Here is a 19,921-nt window from a genome sequence, read left to right on the forward strand (position 1 = left end):
GCATTTGGGGGGAAATTGGCTGTATTTTGGGGGGGGGGACAAACTGGCTGCATTTGGGGACAAACTGGCTGCATATGGGGGGAAACTGGCTGCATTTGGGGGGAAACTGGCTGCATTTGGGGGGAAACTGGCTGCATTTGGTGACAAACTGGCTGCATTTGAGGGGGCAAACAGGCTGCATTTGAGGGGGAAAACTGGTGGCATTTGATGGGCACAGTGGCTGTGTTTAATGGGCACAGTGGCAGCAATTGATGTGTTTCTTTTTTTCAGTTTGTTTACAATTTAAGAATTGCCACCACTGATAGAGAGGGTGAATCTATCTAGTGGGGGCACAGGTGGCAATACAAATCAGACAGGTGTTCGAATCCCTCTCCCCTCTATCCAAAATGAAAAAAAAAGTTTGCCTTTAGTTAAATTTGAATGTGTGAGTGACCTATCACCAGTCCTAAACACTGTAATGCAGGGGTGGGCTGGTGTACCCTTTTGGAGAAGGAACAGTGCTGGATGGGGTGGACAATAGTCCTTGAAATTTCAGTGCATTTCTGCTACAATCACCCTGTACTTACCATATACTCAAAGGATCAAATTTTGGAGAACTGTATGCACTACAAATTTTCATTAATCAGTGCACTAAAGGATGATATTTAAATTTGTTTCTAGGTTGTGTAAGCACCTACAGGGGTCAGTGGACTTTGATCACATGCTATTTGAGAAGTGGTTTTTCGACAACGGGAAGAGGATAGAGTTTACTGGACAAGTATGTTGAAATTGTAATAATTGGTGGTATTATAATTTGTATTTTAAGGCACATGTTATGTCACCTGCACAGCCATTTACTAGGTTATTAAAAGCAGTTTGTAAGAGGGCAGGGGGTCGCAATGTGGTAGTCATATCCTTCATGCTTTCCTACTAGTTGGGGGCCAAACAAGGGACACACGAGAGGCCTGACCTGGGGTGAGTCCTTCTGGGCTGCGCTAGGCACTTTGGTTAGGCTCACTCCCTTACACATGGGTTACCTTTACTTGAACAGATGACTAAACTCTAGTAAACTCTCCTGATTCAATTATACACTGCCGCGGTCATTAATGTATTTAGGTGAGACACGCAGAGCCAATGCCCTCTCCACCTGTACAGTGCGTCACTGTTACCTTACTCCAGGTAACGGTATGGAGCTCCGCCATGCACCTAGCGCCAACTCCATGCATGCACTTCACTTAACTCTTCTTCTTCTATGCCTGTGTATAGGTTAGGGACCTCTGCTGTGCTGAGCTGCTCCTATTGCTATGAGAGATGGACCTGCTCATTGAGAGAGTGTTGATAACAACTCCTCCTGCAAGAAGCTTACCCACCTGGCACATGTACACGCTTACAACAGGCTGCTAGAGAAACCTCAATTATCATTGGTAAAAAAAAATTGTACTTCACACTGTGTTAACTCTTACAGAGCTATCTTCATACCCCAATATGTACCTGACCCGCACTGTAGACTATGTGTGCCGGTTACTTGCATTACGCCCCTTGAGTAAATTCAGACTAGGCAAAGACAACGTTTCAAAAGCTTTACTTAAATAATTTGGCGTGATAGTCAAAGAAAGACAACAGTCTCTCCCTATACTAGTCCCCAACACAGTGTCACTTACTTGGTTGGAGGCTGGAGTGCTGAGAGAGCTACCCTAGCAGCTGAGTGTAGGGCACCCTTGAAGGTGGTGACAGGGAATGCTATGCCCAAAGAAGCAGGGGTTGTGAGCTGCGACAGGCTGAAGTGCAGTGGAGATTCACTGGATGGAGCCATTGACGAGTAGGATGCACTGCATGGCAGGAGCCTCTCAGATATACCAGATGATACTTGGCAGTAGGGAGAGCCAGAAGCAGGTTTAGGAGCCAGGCCAGTAGTCATACACAAGATATCAGCCAGGGGCAAAATGCAGGATTCAGATTCAGGAGCAAGCGGGGGTCATACACTGGAAATCAGGCAGCAGCAGAGTCAGGCGAGTGAGCCAAGGTCGTTCAGGGGTAAGCAGGGAGGAGACAAGTCAATAGAGCAAGCCGAGGGTTAAAGCCAGGAATGGAAACACAACAGGTCAAAGGCATGCTTGGTAAGTAACATAAAAATCCAATAGTGGCAGAAACAGGAACACAGGAACTCACGGGGAGCTGGCGATCATTCAGCAACTTGTGGGCCAGATTTCTGACATTAAGTAGGCCACTGGGCGCCAGGATCCGTCATGCATTGTGTGCGCGATTGTGCATCAATATTCGCGGCCACACGCACATGCGCATTTGCACTGGCAAACGCCTGAGTGCCCACAATTTGCAATTCTGTTGATTATTATTGGACCCAGGAAAGCCTGACAAGAAAGAACTGGGAATCGCAATTAACACTTACCCTCCTGACTGGGGCAGCATAAAACTCCACATGCCTACAAGTTTATACATTTACAGGAAATGTACTGTATGTCTCATGAAAGATATATTATATAGAAACATATCATTTAAATGAAACAAATGGTAACTACTGAAAGAAAAATTATGGTATGGGGTCAATTTGATATTAGCTGTATTTGTAAAGTTTATACATTTTAAATTGTTTTGTACCCTCATTTACCTTGAAAAAGCTGCATCATACCCAAACAGTTGGTTTCCAGTACTATGGGTACCCACCGCAACTAATCACTAATCAGCTTATATATGATATTTTATTGGTTGATAAATTATTGGTCTTCTTTGCATATTATTACGATGCTTAAAAAAAACTGTGATACTTTATATAGTTAGGTAACTGAAACGTAGACACCCACGGTGATACAAAAGAGTATTGTCAACACCTTGGAAATAACCTGAGTAAGCAAATGAAGTCAGAACTATTACTGGTAATAAAGCAGTCCAGTGACACACACCGGCAGGGCCGCTGATAGGCCAGTACAACTGGCCCTGTTGTACCGGGACCGGCCAGCAGAGGGGGCCCGGGTAATCTGAACAGAGTGGGAATTGATGCAGAATAAAAAATTAAATATTCCTCCAGCCAGCACCCCATCACCCATCACCAACCAATCCAAGCACAGCTCTCTGCAGGCAGCACATGCATTATGGCCCATAACACATGTGCTGCATGCAGAGACGGTGCCACCCATGCCACCAATTGCCATAATGTGCTGCAGACAATGCCACCATGGGCATTGGCGGCATGGGTGGCACTGTCTGCAGTACATTATGGCATTGGCGGTGTCTGGGGAGGGGGCGGGGACAGGGGTGTGGCCCCATCAATTAGGCTGTACCAGGCCCCATGATTTCTATCAGCGACCCTGCACACCGGACTACAAACAACAATTGTTTTTAGTATCTCCTCCCTATGTATGCCACAATTAAACATTTTTAATTACATTTTTCAAATTTTTCATGACAGGAAGCAATCCAGAAGGAATTAAAGGAAATCCTTCAGAATGAAAGGATATGGAACTCCTATCCAAGCGTTGATGTTCAGTGTTATTTTAGTAACATCCAAAAGGTATCTTGATATATTTAAGATATACATTTTTTAAGATCTTTTATACATACACACAGTATCTCACAGAAGTGAGTTCACCCCTCGCATTTTTGTAAATACTTTATTTTATCTTTTCATGTGACAACACTGAAGAAATTACACTTTGCTACAATGTAAAGTGGTGAGTGTACAGCTTGTATAACCATTTAAATTTGTTGTCCCCTCAAAATAACTCAACAAACAGCCATTAATGTCTAAACCTTTGGCAACAATAGTGAGTACACCTCTAAGTGAAAATGTCCAAATTGGGTCCAAAGTGTTAATATTTTGTGTGGGCACCATTATTTTCCAGCCCTGCCTTAGCCATCTTGGGCGTGGAGTTCACTAGAGCTTCACAGGTTGCCATTGGAGTCCTCTTCCACTTCTCCGTGATGACATCACAGAGCTGGTGGATGTTAGAGACCTTGCGCTCCTCCACCTTCTGTTTGAGAATGCCCCACCGATGCTCAATAGGGATAAAGTCTGGAGACATTCTTGGCCAGTCCATCACCTTTACCTTCAGCTTCTTTAGCAAGACAGCTGTCTTCTTGGAGATGTGTTTGGGGTCATATTATATATGCCAACGTGCCCCTCTCCTAGAATGACATGTTCTCATTCTCCCTCAATGCTCCATCACCACGTCTGCGGTCTTCTGTCTATTTCTGATTATGTAGTCTTCAGCAATTGGTCAGCCACTGATTATGATTCCGTAACTCCCAGGCATGTGCTGGAAGTTACCTCATTCCATCAACCAGTACTCAAGTTTAAAGCTTTACAATATAAATGCCTCTATTTACTTGGCTTGTTTATATATTTCACACTTGAAGAGGAACTTCACTCCCCCATTTTTTCCCCTCCCAGTTACCTGGTATCCAGGGTTGTCTTTAATTCACATACTCACCTGCTAAGCAGATTTAGAATTGCTACGATCTTCTGCTACACTGCTGCGATGTGCCTTGTCCTGTGCCACTATCTTTGCTCCTGACATCATCGGCTGCTGGGTGCCTCTTCCTAGTTCAGGCATACTGGCCCCCTGAAGACTTGCATCCCCATGAGTAAGCTCCAGTTGGCGTAGCGAAACGTTTTGTGGGCATGGCCTGGCAGGGTCCAGGCTGAGACTGTCACTTGTCTACACAGCAGGTCTTGTTCTGATGTACGGAACCTGGGATCTTCTGCTCTTATCTGTCATTGTCTGGACCATGAACAGGCTCCTTCCCAGCCAGCAGTCACAGCAGCGGCAGGACTACACTTCCTAGCAGCCTGACCGGCTCACATACATACCATGGGTTCCCCCTGAAGACTTGCACCAGGGCTATTATCCTTCACCTGCTGTGAATGGTATTTGAAGCATGTGTGACGTACATATCCCAGTAGGCTTCAGCACACAGGAAATGCCATTTTAGCCTAGGCGAGAGTGGCATCAGATGGGTTCTAGTGGTCCAAAAAAGTAAAATAACAAAAGTGGAAAAGTGGTTGGAAAAGCAATTATACCCAATGCATCCAAAGGGTAATGTTCTCCTTTAACTTATATATATTTTTTTAAATCTAGGTGATGACTAGCATCTGCGAAGAGGTAAAAGATATAAGTGCTACATTGGTGTCTAGACTGAATTCTATATTCTGGGAGGAATTCTTCAAGTTTCTGACCAGGTAATTGTTAGTGCTTACCTCCATATCTCATAGGGAATGTGACAAAAGCTTTTTCGTAAAATTTTTTAATTAACATATTTTTACTTGAATGGAAATTTATGCTGGTTGAGGTATTTCTGTTGTAAAAAAAAAGTAAGACGGGAGTCACTTTGGGTGGGGGGTTTGTGTAACTCAGCGTACCTTGGAGAGCTCTGGAAACTTTCGGGCAGATTCACAGAGCAAGTACGCCGGCGTATCTACTGAAATTTCCCGCGTCGTATCTTTAGTTTGAATCCTCAAACCAAGATACAACGGCATTTGGGTAAGATCCGACAGGCGTATGGCTTCGTACGCCTTCAGATCTTAGATGCAATACTTTGGCGCCCGCTGGGTGGAGTTCGCGTCGTTTTCAGCGTCGGGTATGCAAATGAGCTTTTTCCGACGATCCACGAACGTACGCGCGGTCGCCACATTCTCTTACGTCGTCTCTAGTCGGCTTTTTCCGGGGTATAGTTAAAGCTGCTATTTTGTGGCGTATAGATAGACTTGCCATGTTAAAGTATGGCCGTCGTTCCCGGGTCGAAATTTTAATTTTTTTTTTGCGTAAGTCGTCCGTGAATAGGGATGGACGTAAGTCACGTCGAAGTTCAAAAAATTACGTTGTTACGACGTCATTTCGCGCAAAGCACGGCGGGAAATTTCGATACGGAGCATGCGCAGTTCAATCGACGCGGGGACGCGCTTCATTTAAATGAATCACGCCCCCTACCCGCCGATTTGAATTACGCGCCGAGAGATACACTACGCCGCCGTAACTTACGGCGCAAAATCTTCCTGGATTCGACTTAGAGCCAGGTAAGATACGGCGGCGTATCGTATCTCTGATACGCTGCGCCTGGGCATTTCTCTGTGAATCTGCCCCATGGTGTGTGTTGTACACAAGCCCTGTGTAAAGCCTCCTTTCTGATGAAAAATACTACTAATCAATGGCTGTGTTTGGATTGTAATCCGGAAGTGGTGGTCCATTAAAAGCAATCATCAAAAGGATAAATAAGGATAAAATATGATTTGCTAATATAGGCACTGTACACATCATTACTGCCTTGTTAAGTAAATATTTTAATACTATATTAACTACTTGGCGACAAGCTCACGCAGATATACTGGGCCAGGTCGGCACTCCTGCGTGATCTGATGTACCTGTGCATCGGTCCGTGCAAGGAGGATAGCGGGAATGTGCGCGCCCGCCACGCTCCGTGGGAGCATGCCCACAGGTCCCACAGACTCGATGTCTGCCATCGACCCGTGATCACTGTGTACAGGCAGAACGGGGAACTGCCTATGTAAACAAGACGATTGCCCGTTCTGCCTAGTGACATGTCAGAGATCTTCTGTTCCCAGTGATCGGGAACAGCGATATTTGTCATGTCCTTGGCAGCCCATCCCCCCTACAGTTAGAACACCAAGGTAATAACACTTAACCCCTTGATCGCCCCTAGTATTAACCCCTTCCCTTCCAGTGTTATTTTTACATTAAACAGTGCATTTTTATCACACTGATCATAGTAATAATGTCACTGGTCCCCAAAAAGTGTCACTTGGGGTCAGATTTGTACTCTGCAATGTCGCAGTCCTGCTAAAAATCGCAGATCACCGCCACATCATCTATCCAATCAATTTACGCTTATTGCATTTTTTTTTTACCAAAAATATGTAGAAGAATACATATTGGCCTAAACTGATAAATAAATAGTTTTTTTTTAATATATTTTTGGATATGTATTATAGCAGAAAGTAAAAAAAAAAATATTATTTTTTTTCTTAAATTGTTGGCCTTTTGTTGTTTATAGTGCAAAAAATAAAAACCACAGAGGTGATCAAATACCACCAAAAGAAAACTCTTTTTGTGGGTAAAAAAGGACATCAATTTTGTTTGGGTACAACATCGCACTACCATGCAATTGTCAGTTAAAACGACGCAGTGCCGTATCACAAAAAATGGACTGGTCATTAAGGGGGTAAATTATTTTGGGGCTGAAGTGGTTAATACAACATTAATAAAATTAAAACCATTAAATGACTCTTTCACTGACTTAGAGCCGGTTCACACTGGGGCGACTCGTCAGGCGACTCAGCCGCCTGACAAGTCGCGTCCCATTGTAGTCAATAGAACCATTCTAATAGGAGCGACTTCGACTTCGGGGGCGACTCGGGGCGACTTGCATTGACTTCTATACAGAAGTCATTTTGCAAGTCGCCTCTGAAGTCGTCTTCAGGTCGCCTTGCTGAGTCGCCCCCGAAGTCGTGCCTCCCCAGTGTGAACCGGCTCTTAGGCCCCGTACAGACGACCAAACATGTCTGCTGAAACTGGTCCGCGGACCAGTTTCAGCAGACATGTTCGGTCGTCTGTACAGCCGAGCGGACAGGATTCCAGCGTACATTTGCCCGCCAGGCCTTTTTCGAGCGGGCAAATATTTCTAAACATGTTTAGAAACATGCCCGCTGGAATCCTGTCCGTCGGACATGTTCGGTCGTCTGTACAGACTTACCATACATGTCCGAGCGGCCGCCATCCCTCGCATGCGTCGAATGACTTTGACACATGCGTGGAATCATTGAACTGCCAGGGCCGCGCACGTCGCCGCGTCATCGTCGCGGCGACGGCGCGGCCTTGTCGCCGCGTATCGAGTACGCGCGGATTTCTGTATGATGGTGTGTACAGCCATCATACAGAAATCTCCGGGCAGACATGTACGCTAAAAAACAGTCCGGCGGACCGTTTTCATCGTACATGTTTGCCTGTCTGTACAAGGCCTTAGGATGCACTGAGACTTACAGCGGAGCACAGCATTGGACAGGTGAGCAGAAGCTGCCAAAGTTAACTTTTCCTATTAAAAAGTTGGTGATTGGCTGCTAGGCGGTCCAAGCAACCAATCGCCAGCTTGTTAAAAGGAAAAGGAAACTTTGGCAGCTCCTGGTTGGAAAATTGTAAGTGTATATTATTGCAAAAAATTCCAAATTGTAAATCTGCTTTTTTTGTTGAATGAAATATTTAAAGCTGATATAAAAGGCACAACTTATTGCAGCTCCATCTTCATTAATAAATCATGAAATACCTTGTTTAAAAGCAAACACTGTAAATAACTGAATATGACCTGATGTCAGTCTTTTGATGATCCCGCATAGCAGAGCTTAGAGAGGGGGTAGGAGAAACAGCACAAGGTTTGCTTTAGTGTAAATCTAATGATTAGTTGAAATAAATGCACATCTTTGGCCTGTAAAACAGCTCAGTTATATCAGGTATTTATGTATTTATCTGTTTGCCTTGAGTTCCACGTTAAGTTATGACAATACTACAGTTGAGACCGAGTGGAATAATGAACTGAAAGTCAGTACAGACACCTGGTCAGTGTGATAGTATGTAGGTGTTGGTTTTTATTAGAACTTCAGTTGCTTTCACTATAAAGTGGAAGGTTTCACCTCAAGTCCCATTTTGTTCTCCTTTTACGATTCATTTTTGACTCAGAATTTCCACAGCTCTTTGTAGAAGTCGTGTATGAATTAGTGATATATCAAAATTCACAACAACAGTATAATTTTTTTTCCAAAAAAGCTCATTTACATTTACATTTAATCATTTAAAAGCAGCACTTGAGCTCTGGCTAAGTGACTTTACCTTGGCGGAGATGATGTCATCAGTCTGCATGTAAGCAGATGCAGTCTACTTTCTCCACTGCAGGTGGTGCTTGTCTGCAGTGGCACTGCAGCTACAGAGGAAGGCAGGAGGAACATGGCTCCTCTATGGTTTCCTGGGTCACTGGGGAAGCTATCCCATTGGACGTTGCTGCCCCATGTGACCCCTACAGCCATCTTGGATCAGGCAAAGCCTTTTTAAGGCCCTTGCCCCCTGGTTTGGCACGCATTTGCGAGTTGGTAGAGTAGGAACAGGTACCCTGTCTGGTAGGGACAGAACTAGTGGCAGGGGGAAAGGTTTCTGATGAGGAAAAGCATAAGGTTCACTGCTTCTCTAGACATCTGCCTGCTTGGGCGCAATATGGCTAGGCAGCATTCTGACGCTCTTTACAGACAATGTCAGTTCTGCTGAAATCTGCTCTCTACACGCTGTTGGACCTCTGAGTGTTCCCGGCTGGGCTGCCTGCCGCAACCTGTGTCCACAGCCAAAAGCACCTACAAGTGGGTATTTGAGCATTAGAACTGGACCATGGAGCAATAGAAGAAGGTGGCCTGGTCTGATGAATTCAAGAATGTTTGTGGAACACAGAAATGAATATAAGGGGTTTAGGCTTGGCCTCCAAATTCTCCAGATGTCATACAATCGAGCATCTGTGGGATATGCTGGAAAGACAAGTCTGATCCATAGAGTCTCCACCTTGCAACTTACAGGGCTTAAAGAATCCACTACTGATGCCATATACCACAGCATGTCCTCAGTGGTCTTGAGTGCAAGCCTTGACGGGTTATGGTGGGTGGTCATAATGTTGTGGCTGATCAGTGTATGTTTTCACAGCCAAAACCTACACAGGCACCAGGATTTACATTAGACATTTTCAATTCATTAAATTATATGTTTTCAAGTTTGTTTCGTGTTATATTTTGTATTCTAGATATGAAGACTTTTTGAAACAAAAAGTTGACAAAGCCGAAGGAATGACTTCAGGAAATGGAGTTGAGATGGGCATAAGGATTTTAAAAAACAGTTCCATTTTAAGGTAATTCATGATTTTATTATTTTTATAGCTACATCTGTAAGCAAATAAAATCAGGAGGTGGACAGTGCTAAGCTTACTGATCTATAATGACCAGCCAGCATATGGCCAGTCTGGGAGCCTAGAAGGCAAAATGGAGGCACATAGTTGGCTGTGATCCTGAGGTGTGTATGACAGAAAGGAAAAAAAAATATTGGATCAAAGCTGCATTCACACCTAGGCGTTTTTACGCCCGACGCTCCACGCTATTGCAGCCTGCAATACGCTGGAGGGGTGATTTAACATTGTCGGCTATGGAGATGGTTCACATCTCCACGCCGAACGCCGAAACGCCGAACGCCTGAAGCCCAAAACAAGTCCCGGACCCTTTTTTCAGGCGGCTTTTGGCGTTCGGCACAGCCGACAATGTTAATCACCCCTCCGGCGTATTGTAGGCTAAAAAACGCCGCGTTTTGTCGTGGCAAATCGCGGGACAAAACGCCACAATTTGTCGCGGCAAATCGCGGTACAATACGCTGCGTTCAGGTGTGAACTGCAAACCCTTCTACATCCCTGTGTACAATTTGCAGCAGTTAAAAGAAAGTTACAGTGTGACTGTTCATAAACAGCTTACTTTTAATGTGTAGTCACATACTATCTACCATTTTTTTAATGGGGACACTAGTTCTGGTGACCTGGGGGTCCCCAAGGAGTTCTCTTGATTTCCCTTGATTTACAGGGATTTCCTCTCACTTCCTGTTTGGCTATGGGACAGAAAGTGAAGGTAAATCTTTGCAATTGGACACAGATGGCAAAAAAAAATCTGATCAGGTGTTCCATCCCTTTCTTGCTCTATCCAAAATAAAAATAAAGGCCCGGATTCTCAGAGGACTTACGGCGGCGTAGCGCCATGTACGCCTTCGTAAGTCCGAATCCAACCCGTTGTATCTATGCGCCTGATTCTAACAATCAGTTACGCATAGATATCCATTAGATCCGACAGGCGTAAGTCTCTAACGCCGTCGGATCTAAACTGCATGTTTTTTTTGCCCGCTAGGTGGCACTTCCGTCGAATTCCGCGTTGAGTATGCAAATTAGCTAGATACGCAAATTCCCGAACGTACGCGTGGCCGACGCAGTAAAGTTACGACGTTTACGTTAGGCTTTTCCCGACGTATAGTTGCCTCGGCTATATGAGGCGGAGCCAATGTTAAGTATGGCCGTCGTTCCCGTGTCGAAAATTAAAAAAGTTACGTCGTTTGCATAACTCGTCCGTGAATGATGGGGCTGGACGTAATTTACGTCCACGTCAAAACCAATACGTCCTTGCGGCGTATTAGGAGCAATGCACACTGGGAGATTTCCACGGACAGCACATGCGCCGTTCGTGAAAACCGTCAATCACGTCGGGTCACAGTAGTTTAACATAAAACACGCCCCCCCTTCCACATTTGAATTAGGCGGGCTTACGCCGGCCGATTTACGATACGCCGCCGCAACTTACGGAGCAAGTGCTTTGAGAATACAGCACTTGCCCGTGTAAGTTGCGGCGGCGTAACGTAAATCGGATACGTTACGCCGCCGCAAAGATACGCCATTCTACGAGAATCTGGCCCAAAGTTTTGCATATACAGGTAGTTCTACTTTAATACTTAAAAGATATGTAAAGGTTTGTTTTAAAAAAAAAACACAAACAAACATGTCATACCTACCTCCTCTGTGCAGTTGGTTTTGCACAGAGTGGCTCGATCCTCCTCTTCTGGGGTCCCTCAGCGCCGCTCCTGGCTCCTCCTCTTCTCGAGCGCCTTGTTGGAGAACCGCTCTCCCTCGGGGCACTCGCGCGGGTGTGCTCCCGTGTCCTGATACTGGGTCCATTGACACAGACAGCAGGACTCGCCCCCACCCACCCGGCTCCTGCGTCATTGAATTTGATTGACAGCAGCGGGAGCCAATGGCTGTGCAGGTGTCAATCTATCCCAGCCTTTCTCAACCAGTGTGCCGCGGCACACTGGTGTGCCGTCAGAGGTTCTCAGGTGTGCCGCGGGGGTCAGTGGAGAGAAGGCTGTCAGATGAGCTATCCTGCCGAACTGTGAGAAGCTCTGTCGGCTTCAAAAATGAAAGTGAAGTGCAGAGGAGTGTGCTGTGCTCTCTGCTTCCCCCTAGAGTGCAGTACCCGGCTAAACAGAAATCTGAAAAGGTACTGAGCTAGAAGCTACATTATTTTTTTTAAAAATGGCTTTATACATTTGTCTGTGTGTGTGTGCACATGTGACTGTCTCTGTGTGTGTGTGTGTGTGTGTGTGCACATGTGACTGTCTGTGTGTGTGTGTGTGCACATGTGTCTGTATGTGTGTGTGCGTGTGTGTGTGTGCACATGTGACTGTCTGTATGTGTGTGTGCGTGTGTGTGTGCACATGTGACTGTCTGTCTATATGTGTGTGTGTGTGTGTGTGTGTGCATGTAGACTGTCTGTCTGTATGTGTGTGTGCATGTAGACTGTCTGTCTGTCTGTATGTGTGTGTGCTCATGTGACTGTCTGTCTCTATTTGTGTGTGTGCGCATGTGACTGTGTCTATATGTGTGTGTGTGTGTGTGCATGCATGTAGTCTGTCTGTCTGTCTGTCTGTCTGTATGTGTGTGTGTGTGTGTGTGCGCACATGTGACTGTGTGTGTGTGCGCACATGTGACTGTGTGTGTGTGCGCACATGTGACTGTGTGTGTGTGTGTGCGCACATGTGACTGTGTCTGTGTGTGTGCGCGCATGTGACTGTGTCTATGTGTGTGTGTGTGTGTGTGTGTGTGCGCGCACATGTGACTCTGTCTGTGTGTGTGTGTCTCTGTCTGTATGTGTGTGTGTGTGTGCACATGTGACTGTCTGTCTGTGTGCGTGTGTGTATCAGGTTTGCCAACTTTCAGTAAATTTACAAAGAGTTTGTAAAATCCATACTTTTTGCATTTGTCCATGAATGTCAGTTACAGACATGCAGCCTACATGTCCGCAATGGACATTCAAGGACAGATGAAAAAAGTATGGATTTTACAAACTTCGTAAATTTACTGAAAGTTGGCAACCCTGGTATGTATGTGTATGCATGTGTAAGCCTGTGTCTGTAGTCTGTATGTATGTTACTTTTAATCCTGCCCCCCCCCCCATTCCTGTACCATGACAATGGATTTTGTAGGGCTTGTTTGATAGCAAGGACTGCTGCTTCTCTGAAAAGCAATCCATGCACAGATCGCTTTTCAGAGGCATTTGACAGGCCGTAAAGAGGCATTATGTTGCCTCTTTACTACCTGTTTTAAGCCCGTAAATGCAGCATCACTACACCGCAACTGTGCAATGCACACAGTTGCGGGGTAGTTGCAGTGCACCCCCATTCACCCTCGGTATACCTCCAGTTGCAGCCACAGCATGTGAACACCCCAGCTGCTGCCTCTGCAGCTAAAGGTAGAGAAGTTGGGGGTGGTAAAAACGTCTCAACCATGTGGTTTTACCGCCCCTTTGACATGTTAACAAGCCCTTGGTTCACATCTGTGCAGCTGCATGTAGGGCAGACCATTCATTTCAATGGGCTTCTGTACCCACAAAAATGCAGGGAAACAAGTCCCCAACCTTCTTCTTTTTTTTTTAATTGCACTGCAGCAAAAGCACCCCACATTTTCCAATGTGTGGGTGTACCATTAAGAATTAATGGTACCTCTAAAGAGCAGAGCATTATTCTGTGTGTCAGGAATGAGCGCGATTTTGCGCGTGTTCTGCGACACACCATAATGTGAACCAAGCCTTGGACTGGGGTGCCTCAAGACTGAAAATACTTTTTAAGGGTGCCCCGACTGGAAAAAGGTTGAGAAACACTGATCTATCCAGTCAGGACCCGAGACACCGGCTGGAGCTGGTGTGCTCATCGGCGTCGCTGGAAAGACTGGGCTCAGGTAAGTAAAAGGGGGGCTCTGGGTGATAGAATGCATTAGCTTGCAGGACAAAGAAAAATGGTCACGTAACTCCCTACTCTCCAGCAGCATGTGCTTTCATTACTTCTGCACTGCTCCATCTTAAATGCCAAGAGTGACGTAAAATACCAGACACTTTCAGACATGGGTGAATTACTCCACCTCTCCTATGTGCTCTAGGAATAGGATTGGCCCAAGGATATAAGGATGGAAGAGGAATCCATAGCCATGTGAAAGCTTCAAGAAGTCAGTGTGGATCTTACATGGGGTTTTTTCTCTCCAGTCGCGGCTGCCAGATGCAGTGGCAAGGAAGCGAGTAGGAATGAGATTTGGGTTCAGGTCATATCATTTCAAAACTTTCAATGCCCGGTAGTAAAAAAAAGTTTATACTTACATAATAAAAAATATGAGAATTCAAAACATGTATTGCAATGCTAGAAGGATTTTGATGAGGCTGAATGTCACTTAGGGGCTAGCAACATTGCAACATAATTGGTGGCCCTGTCGGGGGTGAGGTTTTTGAGGGTGTTGGGGGCAACTCCAGGAGGCTGGGGGGTGTTGTGGGGGCAATGCTGAAGACTGTATGGCATTGTGTGGGCTGGAATCACTATTGAAGTTTGGCACAGTGGGAGACTGAAGGCTCTGCAGTGGGCTAGGGAGCACTACAGTGTGCTGGGTGGCTCTGTGGGAGGTTGGAAGGTGCTACAAATTCTTTGGGGGTCTGGGGGCACCGTGGGAGGTTGAGGGACACTGCGGGGCACTATAGGAGATTAGGGGATCTGCAGCTGACTGGAGGTCCACAGAATGGCCTGAGAACCACTGTTTTAATCCACATGAAAAGACCCTTTCCCCAGTGAACAATATATATATATATTTGCGTGTCCCTGATAGCAGTGGCCAACTTCCTTCCCATTCCTATTTTTGAACAATCATTTGCCTATTCTTAAAAATGGCGATAAAAAAATTCTAGTTTTGCCTACCGCAGACTTTATTGGGCTTGATTTCAATGTTGTGGCTCATGTAATTCATACTGGGTTTGCCAAAGCTCCCAGAAACTTAATACAGCCAGGTTCACTTATACCTAAGGGTACATCCTTCTGGAAAAGGGGGAAAATACATATTAATCCATGGAGTTGAGCATTACCTTCCTTGCATACAAAGTTTTCCTTGATCTGCTCTTCTCCCACACCACCATTGTGGATCATCTGCCATCGGCTGTCTCTTCCTGATTTTTTCAATCACTACCTGATGGCTTTCCACTAGAATTCAGACGCAGGGCCGATCCTAGGGTCACAGACGCCTGTGTGCAGAAATATTTCTGGCGCCCCCACATGGTCAGAGACTGCAGACATACTACAGGAGATGGTCAGAGACTGCAGACATAGTACAGGAGATGGTCAGATCCTGCAGCTATAATACTGAAGATATAATACAGGAGATGGTCAGATCCTGCAGACATACTACACAAGATGCTCCGAGACTGCAGACATACTACAGGAGATGGTCAGAGACTGCAGACATAGTACAGGAGATAGTCAGATCCTGCAGCTATAATACAGGAGATGGTCAGAGACTGAAGATATAATACAGGAGATGGTCAGATCCTGCAGACATACTACAGAAGATGCTCCGAGACTGCAGACATACTAGAGGAGATGCTCAGAGACTGCAGATCGAATACAGGATATGGTTGGAGACTGCAGATATAATACAGGAGATGGTCAGAGACTGCCGCTATGGTCTCCGGCTGCTTCGCTCTCATCCTCTGACAGGAGGAGGGAGGGAGGGAGGATGGACTTGGGCAGAAAACAGCGGCGGCACAGTCTCTCCTCCTCTGATCCGCTCCTGTCAGTTGCCGGCGGAGAGAAATGCCTCTGGATACAGACAAGAAGAGGAGGAGGAGGCGAAAAGGGAGCACTCTGGCGCTTCAGCACCCCCACTTCTGTGGCGCCTGGGTGCACTGCACCCTGTGCACCTGCCCAGGATCGGCCCTGTTCAGACATGCACAGATGAAGATGCAACTGTCATTTTTGCAGACAAATATTGCAAACTCTAGACTCTTGGGATATATGATGAAGGAAATCCCAATAGGCTGCGGGCAACCAATCACAAGATCACATTCGCCCAGGCAAGGATTGAAGTGGGACAGTACAACACTGTAAAAGAAAAAAAAAGTATTAACATGGTATAAAATGTGTTAAATTGTGAAAGAGGGAGGGAGATAAGGAGGATGCTAGGAAGTCAATTTAGTGCTGAAGGGCCCACTTTAAGTGACACCTTTCCTATGTTCTATATGGTGAAACCAAAGATTATTCAGGCCTTTTTTTTGTCTACCATTCTATTATAAAACTTTTTTGATGACTTCCCTTAAACAATAATTAGAGGAATGCTATATAAACATTAGTTCAGGCAAATGCCCAACTTTAATTGGAAGACTGTTGGTATAAACATACACAGCTTACAAAACACAGGCGTGGATGCGGTCACAGACAGGTATTTCCTCATCAATGGAAAGATAAATCTCATTAAAGGATCACATGCAAAATCACATGCTGCCACCTGAATAATCAGGTGATTCTAAAACAATATTTGAAGTTATAGGTGGAGTCTGGCTAATCGGGCCAGCTGTTGCTTTCTTATTTCGTGGACAGAAGGGGGCGCTAGACTAAAGCCAAATGGCAACTTACATAAATAGCAGACAGGTACTACACTTAGTCTGGAGCCCACATCTGTCCCTGTTGTTACTTACAGAGAATTGCTTTACTCTATGGGGAGCTGCCGCTAATGTTTCTTTTACACATTCTACATATAGACTTTATGGAATTTTTGTAATATTATGGACTTTTTATAATTAGAGACTTTGGGCCATATTCTGAGTATAGTTACGACGGAGTATCTCAGGATACTCCGTCGTATCTCTCTTTTTTGGCCCGCGTATCTATGCGAGTGATTCTTAGAATCATTTTCGCATAGATACGCTGAAGATCCGACATGTCTAAGTCACTTACACTGTCGGATCTTAAATGTAATTACTCTGCCGGCCGCTAGGTGGCGTTTACGTTCAGGTCTCATTTGTTTATGCAAATGAGCCTGATACGCCGATTCACGAACAAAATCGCGTCGCGTAACCGTCGCTAACGTCGTTTGCGTAGGCGTAAGGTTACCCCTGCTATATGAGGGGTAACCTTACGCCAGTCCCACGTAGGCCATGTTAAGTATGGCGTCGGGTCCACGTCGTGTTTTCCCGTCGGGTACGTCGTTTTACTAAGTCGTCCGCGAATACGACTTTACGTCAATGACGCACACGTCGGCGTCATTGGCGTTTTACGCCGAGAACTGGAGAATGCGCACTGGGCTATTTTATGCGCAGTTCGTTCGAATCAGAGGGCGCGCTTAATTTAAATACAAGCCGCCCCCTTGGATATACGCGGGGATACGCCGGGCCAATTACACTACGCCGCCCCAAACTACGGAGCAAGTGTTTGGGGAATACAGCACTTGCTCCTGTAGGTTGGGGCGGCGTAGTGTAAATGGCTTACGCGCCGCCCACCTACAATGTACCAGAATATGGCCCTTTGCATCTAGCCAATAGGGCAGATCTACTTTTCCAGGGCCATTGCTTTCTTATTTCATTTCCCAAAGCATTGTTTTTAGCTTTGTCTATGCTCACTATTACTACAAAATAGACTTACCACTCCTCTGCTGCATTGCTCAAAACATGCAATATAATAAAATAATAATAGTGGATATGTTTCCACTCTAGAGGGAGATTTACTAAAAGTGGTGCACACAAAATCTGGTGCAGCTCTGCATAGAAACCAATCAGCTTCCAGGTTTTATTGTTAAGGCTAATGCCCTGTACACACGATAGGTTAGTCTGATGAAAACGGTCTGATGGATTTTTCGATAGTTATCCGATGAAGCTGACTGATGATCAGTCGTGCCTACACACCATCAGTTAAAAAAACGATCGTGTCAGAACGCGGTGACGTAAAACACAATGACGTGCTGAAAAAAATGAAGTTCAATGCTTCCAAGCATGCGTCCACTTGATTCTGAGCATGCGTGGATTTTTAACAGATGGACGTACCTACAGACGATCGTTTTTTTCTATAGGTTTTTTATCCATCAGATAATTTTAAAACAAGTTCCTATTTTTTTAACCTATGGATAAATAACCGATGGGGCCCACACACGATCGGTTTGGTCTGACTAACCTATCGTGTGTACGCAGCATTAATGCGGAGGTTCACCCTAATAACATATATATCTAACCAACTTCCTTACATTCGTAACAAGTATAGTCCGCAATTTTTTTTTTTCTTTATGCTTTACGTACCTTGTAATTCACCTTTTCAATCTACTTCTCCCCACGGGAGTAGGCGTTTCTAACCCCTTCCCTGCCAATGACATTTACACAGTAATCAGTGCATTTTTATAGCACTGATCGCTGTATAAATGTGAATGGTCCCAAAATAATAATAAAAATGCCATAAAGCTATCCCCTATTTTGTAGGTGCTTTAACTTTTGTGCAAACCAATCAATATACGCTTATTGAGATTTTTTTTTTTTACCAAAAATATGTAGAAGAATACATATCTGCCTAAACTGAGGAAGAATATTTTTTTTTTTAAATGGGATATTTATTATAGCAAAAAGTTAAATATATTGTGTTTTTTTGAAAATTGTCGCTCTTTTCTTGTTTATAGCGCAAAAAATAAAAACATCAAAGGTGATCAAATGCCACCAAAATAAATCTCTATTTGTGGGGAAAAGAATTATACATCAAGACATGCATGCATGGATAAAAGGGTTGCCTTGGAGGCATCAAGAAGAAACATGTGATAAGCATTGCACGCCCACTGATGCACAAAAAGCGTGGTCAGTAAAGTGGGCATTGGTTCACAGTTTATTACTTGTAGACTGGGAATAAAGTAAGCCCTAGCACACTGTACCCTCTGTATCCCCACTTCCCCAACATTTCCCACCCCCTGTATCCCCAATACCAAAACACTCTGCACCCTTTGGCCCAGATTCTCAAAAGAGATACGACGGCGCATCTCCAGATACGCCGTCGTATCTCTGCTTAGCGCCGTCGTATCTATGCGACTGATTCTTAGAATCAGTTACGCATAGATATCCATTAGATCCGACAGGCGTAAGGCTCTTACGCCATCGGATCTTAACTGCATTTTTTTTTGGCCCGCTAGGTGGTGCTTCCGTCGAAATCCGCATCGAGTATGCAAATTAGCGAGATATGCGAATTCCCGAACGTACGCACGTCCGCAGTAAAGTTACGACGTTTACGTTAGGCTTTTCCCGGCGTAAAGTTGCCCCTGGGTCTATGAGGCGCAGTCAATGTTAAGTATGGCCGTCGTTCCCGCGTCGTAAATTTATAAAATTACGTTGTTTGCGTAAGTCGTAATTTACGTCCACCTCAAAACCAATGATGTCCTTGCGACGTCATTTAGAGCCATGCACGCTGGGATATTTTAGGCACTTGCCTGAAAAACTTGCGGCGTAACGTAAATGAGATACGTTACGCCCGCACAAGTTTGCGCCCATCTACGTGAATCTGGGCCCTAGTATCCAGTCCAACACTCTGCACCCTCTACATATACTGCATCATCTAAATCCGCCACTTATAGCCTCTGCACCATCTGAGTCCCTCACTACCAGCACTACCCATATCACCTATTCTCTCTGTACCCTCATTGCATCTCACTCTGCAAATCCACCAAACACACACACACACACATTGAAGGAAAACAATCAACTGTACTTGTCTTTGTACACCACTGTTTTCTGTAACTTGAAACATGATTGCTGTCTGTCTGTTGTGTCATTCTTAGGTCTTCAGAAAAATGGCAGCACGTTACTACTAAGTTTAATAATTATTTGTACTTGTATTGAAAAAATACAATCAATACCTTATTGTACTAAAACAGCAGGGGCAGAGAACCAGACTGTTCTGAAAAGTCCAAGTTTAGAATAATCAATAAATTGGTCAGTGTCACAGGCTGCACCTGGTTCCCCAGCGCAGGGTGGTGCATCCGGGCTAACAGTTTGCACATTTCTATTGTTTCTTTTTTATCGTGGCTTACACTGCCA

General features: G+C 45.0%; 1 protein-coding gene across 1 annotated transcript in view; it reads left to right on the forward strand.

Annotated features, from left to right (window-relative positions):
- The window catches only part of LOC120921112, a 72,162-nt gene that overhangs the window by 36,571 nt on the left and 15,670 nt on the right, over window positions 1-19,921 (forward strand). Inside the window, exons 3-6 of the mRNA XM_040333775.1 lie at window positions 661-757; window positions 3,404-3,505; window positions 5,073-5,173; window positions 9,778-9,882. Coding sequence (XP_040189709.1) covers window positions 661-757; window positions 3,404-3,505; window positions 5,073-5,173; window positions 9,778-9,882 — 405 coding nt within the window. The remainder of the gene's footprint in view (window positions 1-660; window positions 758-3,403; window positions 3,506-5,072; window positions 5,174-9,777; window positions 9,883-19,921) is intronic.

This window comes from Rana temporaria, chromosome 13 (genome assembly GCF_905171775.1).
Source record: "Rana temporaria chromosome 13, aRanTem1.1, whole genome shotgun sequence".
Taxonomy (NCBI): domain Eukaryota; kingdom Metazoa; phylum Chordata; class Amphibia; order Anura; family Ranidae; genus Rana; species Rana temporaria.